At 32.4% G+C, this 9,179-nt stretch overlaps 1 protein-coding gene across 1 annotated transcript; it reads right to left on the reverse strand.

The window, feature by feature from the left end:
* Positions 1-161: 161 nt before the first annotated feature.
* Positions 162-9,173, reverse strand: LOC100175429 (tyrosine-protein phosphatase non-receptor type 23). Its single transcript, XM_002124842.3, has 15 exons — positions 8,996-9,173; positions 8,111-8,187; positions 7,599-7,780; positions 7,051-7,131; positions 6,452-6,586; positions 5,830-6,005; positions 5,172-5,366; positions 4,911-4,976; positions 3,117-3,262; positions 2,762-2,853; positions 2,367-2,453; positions 1,739-1,865; positions 1,320-1,480; positions 633-784; positions 162-366 (listed from the first exon to the last, which is right to left on the reverse strand). Exons 1-15 carry the CDS (start codon positions 9,049-9,051, stop codon positions 183-185), a joined length of 1,917 nt encoding a protein of 638 aa, XP_002124878.3. The 5' UTR covers positions 9,052-9,173; the 3' UTR covers positions 162-182.
* Positions 9,174-9,179: the final 6 nt, after the last annotated feature.

The raw sequence follows: 9,179 nt of genomic DNA on the forward strand, positions 1-9,179 counted from the left end.
TGAAAAAGTGTCACTCAACCTTTAACGTTTCTGTTTTCCAAAGTACTTTAAATTTAAGATTGCATTTGAGCATCTTTATCAGGCTATTTATATTTAAATTTAGATATTTTGTTTGTAAACTTTTTATGCTTCTTTAATGTGCTATTGGTTAGGGATTAGGATTTGTCTTTAACATGAAAATCTTACTGATCCATAATCTTCTTTCTTAAAGTGGAATTCTTCTCGTTCAGCTTCGTTATCTTCTCTTTTACATCCTGACTCTTCCCAAGGAGCTCAGTGAAAAACAGACTCCCTTCCCTGCATCTTTGAACCGCTTCTTCATATCCAGTGCATGAGAGGAGCAGAGCTTTGGACTTACTTTTCACTCTGGACAAAAAATTATTTCAATAATATATGTATAGTACTGTGGGGTAAAACGGGACACCTTTAGCACATAATATCCAAATATCCTGATCATGTTTTAAGTAATTAACAACTGTCTATAGAAGTCGTGAGAATATGCTTTAATAATTCTTTGAATGTTCTTTGTTTACTATTAAGTGAGACGAGAAAAAAGAATGAAAATGTGTCCTATTTTCCCAACCCTACTATATTAATAAGAAAAAAGTAGTCAAATTATTAAGCCATCTTACTTATTAACATGTTCATCCACTATTTTACGAATCTTGGCATATTTCACATTTGCTTCAGTAACCGCTTCAAGGATATTTTCTTGTGCAGTGAAATTTTGCTTCAAATACCCAATTTTTACATCGTGTTTCTTTAACTCATCTTGAAATAAATCCTGTTAAAGTTGATGAGAGAATTAAAATTAAAACACTAACTATTAGATTTTTGCCTTAAATGGGCATACCAACATAAAATCAAAACTTTTTATATAGATAGAGATTCTCAAATGTGACCTGAAGGGATAACCAGTTCAAAAAACGAATTAGCCTTTGAAAAAATAGCTTGCACAAAAACCTTGAAGTAAAAAAATTCAGTTTTGCGACAATTCATGCGATTTCACATAAGAAAACGTGTCACTCAACTTTGACTGTTTCTAGTTTTTAAACTACAAAATATATTTTTCTTTTCGGATTTGGTATGGTTCAATTGCAAATTGAAACATATAAAGTCTATATTTTTTAAATATTTTTATATATTTACAAAGAAAAGTTATACTAAATCGGATATAAAATTTAAATTTTCTTCAGTGGTTTAGAAACTAGAAACAAAATTGAGAAAACTTTTTCCACATCTGTTTACTGTTTTACCACCTCTGCATTGGCTTTGATTATTATTAATACCTACACGAATTTTACAAAAATCGCACAAACCTCCGCATCAATCCCTGGTCGTGTCATGAGCGCTGATGTTACATCATCTTCCTCCAGATCGCTCCTCAGTTGAGCCACAAGTGTTCTCCTCTGCTCTTCCATCTCCTGGACCTTGGAACACAACTTCTCCATCAGTGAGATGTGATTTCGATCCTCGTCACCTGGAAGAGCAGATTACAAATACATCACAAGCTCATATAGTAAACTCCGAAATATTCTTTTTAAAACATATTAACTATTTTTCTTATAATTTTTTTTCCTTTCATTATAAAAAGCTTTAAATTTTTATTTTAAATAACTCAAACTATGAAAGTGATCCAGCAAAACAACAACAGCAAAAAACAATTAAAGCAAAAAAAACAATAATAAGGAATATATATCATCTGTAATCCAAGCAGATAAAACTTTCATTTTCTTACTTAGTATTTCGGCCATGCTTTTAAGATGACATTCTTTTTTCACAGCATCCAAACCATCAGCAACGGTGCGTAAGTTGGTGATGTGAATCTTCATTGCAGTATGAAGGTCATCATTCATCTTACGAGCCTATCAAGACACTTATTTAGTTTATTTCACTGTTTTTCATTTTTATGTTCAAGTAATACCGGCATATTATTAATTCTGTTTGTTTCACACAGAATTTGTAAAAAAAAAATTATATTGTAAACAGCACATATGCCAAACTTTGTATATAAATTTTTGTTACCTAGAATACACTATATATAATATTATTGTGGTTCACAGTTTAAAATACTATGTTTTTTTTGTTTGTATAGAAGTACAATGGCATAAAGAAAGTAATATTCACAATTTTGCAATATTGTGTTTATTGCATTACAGCAAAACTATGCATTAGATTAGGGTGTCCAATGTATTTCTTGCACAGTTGAGATGAGAAAAAGACACATTAAACACTAAACATTATTGTAGAAATTATTTTACTTAATTTCTGTTAATCCACATTCTACACATATGTTGATGTACAAAATATAAAATACATAAATTATTTACACCACTCAGTAAAACATAGCATTAATATTTAAGTACCTTGCTGTGGACATCCTTGCACACTTCGAGCATCTTGCGAATTTCGCCGACCTCATTCGGTGACTCAGCAGTTTTTCCGCACACATCCTGTCGGAAAAAATGTTTATAACCATATTTATCTGACTGTGTAAAAATTTATTTTTATTGTTTTGTTAAAATTGACCACTTAATTGTATAGTAGTTTGGGGAGGATGGGACACCTTTTAATTCTATTTTCCCCTCCCATTTTGTAGTAAATAAAGAACATTCAAAGAATTATAAAACCTTATCCTCACGACTTCCATAAACAGTTGTTAGTTGTTTAAAAAAAGGTTAGGATATTCAGATATTATGTGCTAAAGATGTTCGGTGTTTCCCCACCCTACTATATAGACCTTAATTATAAAATCTTTTACCTTAACTTGTTTAGTTTCTAATTCTTCATCATCAATCACTTCCTCTGCTTCTTCCAACATTGTTTCCACATCCATGTAACGATCCGATAGTTCTATAAACATGGGATATATTTTATCATGGTGGAAACACAAAAAAATCCAATATTCCTATATTTACCTAAGATTTTTTTTCAGAATTAATTTTTTTTTTCAGAATTAAGTTAAAACCAGGTTATCCCATGTTAAAAACCTATAATCTTTACAACACAACAAGATGTTACTATATTTTTACATAAGTGTGACAATTTTAAATACTATTTATATTCGAATATTGGCTTATGCTAAATTAGTGATGCAATTGAAATTTCATCCCAACCTTTCATAGCTGAAGTGAGTTTATTAATTGCAGATTGGTCAACACTGAGAGAAGCACAGTGCTCCACAAGAAGAGGATCAATATTATCTGCATCATCAACTTTTATCAGTTGATCAGGATTAAGTTCAATAGATTCCTTGTATTGCCTGTGTGTAAAATTTAACTTGTAATATGGGGTCAGTATTTAGCATTGGTTTGATTAGTGGCAAGACGCAAAATCTCACCCCAAAACAAAACTAATATACTTGACATCGTTATGATAGTAGTTTCTATGCTGCATACCGCTTACCAAAACACTAATACTCTGACAGGAGCTCATAGGCGCCGAGTACGCGTTGGAGCCGAGTACACGTTGGCGCTCGAGTACGCGTAGGCGCCGAGTATGCGTAGGCGATGCCTACGTACCAAATAATAGCACGGATGCGGCCTCCGTATACGAACTAACAAAAAAATATGTATTTTACTAAATTTATTAATATTTTTGTGTTTTTCTCCAAAAAATATACCAGTAGTTGCAGTAAAAAAAATCAAAATTAACGATGTGACAATAAGAGAACGAAAATTTAGGCATGCGGTGACCACGTGGTACTTGGTCAAAATCTGTTCTATAGTTGTTACGTATGTGTAATTGTCTTATTTGCGTCACAATCGTCACTTTGAACATGCTGTAAACATGCTTGAAACAGGTTAGTAACGTTAGTTCAAACCAGGTTCAAACAAACGTTGTTGATCCATCGCTGTTAAAGGATAAAGGTAGTTAGATTATTATTCATTGTAGATAGGACAACCGGACAATTCCTTATTTGATCCAAACGTTCAACTTCAAACCTGTTTTCAAGCTTCTGCAAGCTGAATAATCAAGGGGACAATCGCTATTATGATGCAAACAATCAACGTGTGAATTGCTATTATGTCGTAATCAATTACCAGGTCAAACAATCGCTATTATGATGCAATGAATCCACATTTGAATCCCTACTATTTCGTAATGATTATGCTGCTTGGCTGAGGAAAACATCGTAAATATACAGCAGTGCTACTTCTGGAACAGATTTAGGTTGATTATTACCGCCTACATTGTTTAGAAACTTTAGAATAAGATAACATCGTCTGTTTAGCCTGTGGTTGTACTTTATTTTCTAACCAGGTAACATTGAATGTGTTGCTTAAGCTTTGTACGACGACGCACGAAAAGGTTAAACAACGACGCACGAAAAGGCTAAATTATGACGCCTGTGTTGGCTAAACTACGACGCACGTGGACGTTAAACTACGACGCCCGTAAAAGTCAATTAGAAAGCTCGTCTCCTCAAACAAACGAATTATGTATCGATCAATCTTGCGAGTACGCACAAGGAAAAGGATCAACGCGTAACACTGACTTCTAGCGTTGAGCAAGGGTAAAATAACGTCATTCGCTGTTTTTAAAAAAAAAGAACGTCAAAGTGTTATGACGTCACGATTGTGTTACGTCATAATAGGCTTCGCCTCCGCACTACATTTCAAAACTCGGCGCCTATGCAGCAGCTTATATGCTTATCAGATATTTTCCACCATGTTTTAAAAGAAAACCAACACTTGGTTATTTTAAAGAGTGTTGTTACATGAAAAGAATGAAGCATCGCAAATCACCAGACTTTTATTCTATGTTAAAACGCGCCATAATTATTTGGACCTGAAGGCCTTATTGTATATGAATTTAAAACAAAACTATCACCTTGAGATACTATCATTTTTTTATTTTATATAAAACAGGTAAGAAAACAGTAACAATTTAATCCAACACAAACTCACGCAAGTATTGTGTCTTTTTCTTCTTGTTCAGAAACAATTGGACGAAGAAGTTTAGCTTTCTCTTCGCTACAAATGAAACAATTATGTATTTATTAAATAAAATGCAAAAAACTCATGACTAAATATTCCACATTTTAAACGGAGTAAATTTTATCATGAAATAATATATATTAGGTTATGAAGGTAGAAATCAAATCTTTGTTTCAAGAGATTGGTCAGATTGATTTAATGCAAATTCTTAAAAAAATAATCCACTCCAACCTGTATGATGATGCAACTAAATGTGCCTCCAATGGAATAAGTTTAGCGAACATGTCAGGTCCTGTGACAGTTGTATTGGATGGATCAAAGGGAAGCGCCTTCACCAATGATGCTCCTTTGATTTCAGGAAGTAACGCCACACTTGTTGTTCTTTCGTGGTAAATAAAGTCATTGTCTTTCTTAGCAGCATTGTATCTATGTAATAATGTAAGTAAACACATTTTAGAAAACTCTCATCGAAAGTTTTTAATGAAAATCTACTAAAGTGGAGTACTAAATAAAAGTGAATATATATACGATATATATATATATATATAAATATATAATATATTAACAGCTTAAATGAATCTGCTTTTTTGGCAGCCCAAAATATTCAAAAGTAATAGATTCTTTAACACTCATTTACTTGCAGTAATGGTACAAGGGGTATGTGTGCAAACCTTGCGTTTAAAGGTCATTGTTGCCACACTTTATTCTGCTCAACAATTTTTAGTGACAGCGTAGGTTAATAAACACTTTGAATAAATAAGAAAGCTGTATATTCCCTGCACAGACACAACACAGCAGACTCCAGATTTAAGTTACTTCATAATTTACATAAAATTGTTATATATACCAAATCAAAATTTGCATTTAACTTTATAAACCAAACTATCACCTTCCATGAAAAACATCACTTGAATATTTGAGAGCGTTCTCCACCTTATTCTTCACGTCACCTTTCAAACTCTTGGATGCTTTCACTGCTTGTTCATAGAGCTCGACAGCAGACGCAAGGTATCCAACACCTTCTCCATATCGCTCCTGATCCCAACTACTACATCCTGCGTAGTACTGGAGAAATGAAAAGTATAAATAAATTATGTTATTTATTTTATTGGTCTTAACTATACTTAACAGCTTATGTACATATAAGTATAGAACTAAAAAATTTTGGATTTTTTATTAAATAATGTATAGTAGGGTGGGGGAAGATGGGACACCTTTGGCGCATAATATCCGAATACCCTGATTGTATTTTAAATAGTTAACAAGGGTCTATGGGAGTTTTGAGCATATAGTTTTATAATTCTTTGAAAGTTCCTTGTTTACTACCACATGGGAAGAGAAAATAGAGTTATTAAAAGGTGTCCCAACTTCCCCCATCCTACTATATATTTATTCACTTTTAGCATACCTATTAAGATACTAGAAAAAGCTACCTATTACAATAGTCACTAAGTCAAATAAATCTTATAATATATAAATACAAATAGTTAACTAATTATTGTTCAACCTACCCTTGCAATAGCTGTGTAATATGTGGTTTTGAAAGTTAAAAGTTTAAGCCAAATTTTATTTAGAGAGTCTCCCATGATTGCTTTTGCTTCCTGGTTTTGCAAACTTGTCACTGCAGCTTTAAAATAATCCACAACCTGCAAAAAATTAAGTTATATGAAAATTTATACCAATAACAACAATGACTGATAATTAATAATGATGTAAAATCAAGAACACCAGTAACAGAATAAGATGAGTTTCATTTTGGAAACTTACCATTGTTACCATTTAGACTTGGCGGTACTATAGCCAGGCACCTAACTTGGGGTGACAAGGGAACATGGCTAGCTATGGAATTTTATTCACCACAATAAGCAGTAAAAAATACATTCGGTAAAATAAAAAACTGCAAATAGAAAATTTAAGTTTCTAATTATCACTGCCTCCCATACAATTGCTGGCACAGTTGAAAAAGTTTAAAGGGTAATTTATAAGCAAAAGGCCTATGCTATATATAACTAAATAAAAATTTGAGTCAACACTAACTGTAACATACCTAGTTTGTGCCCTTATTGCAATGCTGTAACAATATAAAATACATTAAACAAACCAGTCTTACCTGTTGTGCTATCTTTGAAACAATGCTATCTTTTCTGTTGTCTTGCATTGATTTTTCGAGCAAGCATTCTTGCCCTTGACCCTTAGAAAAGGTTTAATAATATACTGTTAAAGAAATACACCAAACGAGAACAAACTTGAATATTGATAACATTTGTGAGAATATGTTTTAAACATGTTTTTTTTATGTTTTTGGTTGGTAAACTTGATATTTTCTGTTTTTTACTCTTTAATCGATTGAGAGTTTAATAAAAGTTGATTATTTATGTGAGGTTTATTATTGTGATAAGATATAACATTAGTAGAAAGCCATTTTTACGCGCAGAAGTGCTTGGTTCTTAAAAAAATTTCAATACTTAGACGAAAAACAACACCCAGCGATTATAAAATGCCATGCCTTGAGATCGAAAATGGCAGCAACTACGTCACAGACGGGGGACAATGAAAAACAAGACTTATTGTTTTACAAACCGCTTTCTAACTTGGTCTCTACTAAATTTGCAAAACATCGATATCGGCAAAAATCTATACAGAATTAAACCCACTTACCAGCATTGTGTTTATAATTAGCTTAAGCATGAACTGGCTTGAATCTGCAGAGAGTGTTGTGTCCAAATTATCAGCCAGATATTGAAACATTCCAGCTGAACATTGGAAATGAACGCATGATGTTTTGATGCCTTCTTCTGATGTGCGATTGTCCATTTGTCCAAGAATTGAATGACACGCCCCTTTGAAACATAATAAAGACAATGCACAACTGACCACTTATATCACTTTGGGAAAATTTCTATATTTTCAAAAAGCATAAAATGTATATATATATATTTATTTTTTTAATTTTTCCAACATGTGTTATGAAAGTTCCTTAATAGTTTTAAAGATTGTAAAAAAAGCCAAAAAATTACAGCATAGTTTACTAAAAATCCCGTTTTAATGTTGCTGAAGCCAGTATAAAAAAATTGAAGGTTTGTACAACACAGTATATACAATAATAATGAAATAGATTTATATTAGTAGCTTTCATATGCATTCTGCATTGGATTATAACAACAGCTTACCGATGTTAAATATGATCGCAACCTGTTCGAATGTGAATTCATTATGTTGCACGTAACCACCGGAAAAAGCATCTGCCCTGTAATTAGTTGAACAGGTGTAGGTATTAGTTGCTCTTAAAATATGGATAACAAACTGAAAATAGTCCAAAATCTATCGTCAATGGTTTTAATCAAAATTCCTGCATTTATAATTTGTTGTACAATGTTAAACCAAGCAGTTTCTTTCAAAATAACAGAATATTCATAATACCAAAAAATTTCAGTCTTTCATGTGGTTAGTAAGATAATGAAAATAACAATTTCACCAAGCTGTACACTTAATATAAAATTGATGTACGGATAGTCCATATAGAGTTGGAATTTACAATTTCAGATAAAAACCAGCTACTATATCGCATTTATGTTCTACTATCTCTATCATCTACAAATCATACGCTACATAGCCTATTGAGGCGATATTTTAAAAAAATTAAAAGAAAAGCTTTACCTGCTACTGTGTTTTTTACACAATAAGGTATTTCAACATTTTGCGCCGGACCGCAACCTTGGCTTTAAAGCCATTTTCAGTTACAGATAGCAAAGAGTTATAGACTGAGCACGAAAAAAATGGTTTATATGTTTCAAGCAAACTATCACATTGCACAAAAGAATAGATTCAAGTAAAAAATACTTTTATTGAAGTACGAACACTGAATAGTTAAATACTAATTCAGCTATAAAAAAATCATTAAAAAATCTTAGCATTATCTAAAGAATAAAAAAGATTTTCTAATGTGTGAGATATGGGTCTTAAGCGAGAGGCACAAAAGATGCCACGGAAACAAATATAAGTAACGATAACTTGTCTGTTCAGCTACATAAGGCCAATACCTCTTGTCTACTTACCATCCAAATACAACTTTTAAAGCATCAGCCCCTGTGAAAGGAAACCGACTCTGCATGTAATGTAGCTGCCCATAATATTTCTTTAATGTGCTGCAACCATCGAAGTCTGGAGCTGGAATCACTTTATAGGCAGCTACATGCAGATTGAGAAAGTTCTTTATACAATCCTTGTACTTGTCCGGGT

This window comes from Ciona intestinalis, unplaced genomic scaffold (assembly GCF_000224145.3).
Source record: "Ciona intestinalis unplaced genomic scaffold, KH HT000392.1, whole genome shotgun sequence".
Taxonomy (NCBI): Eukaryota; Metazoa; Chordata; class Ascidiacea; order Phlebobranchia; family Cionidae; genus Ciona; species Ciona intestinalis.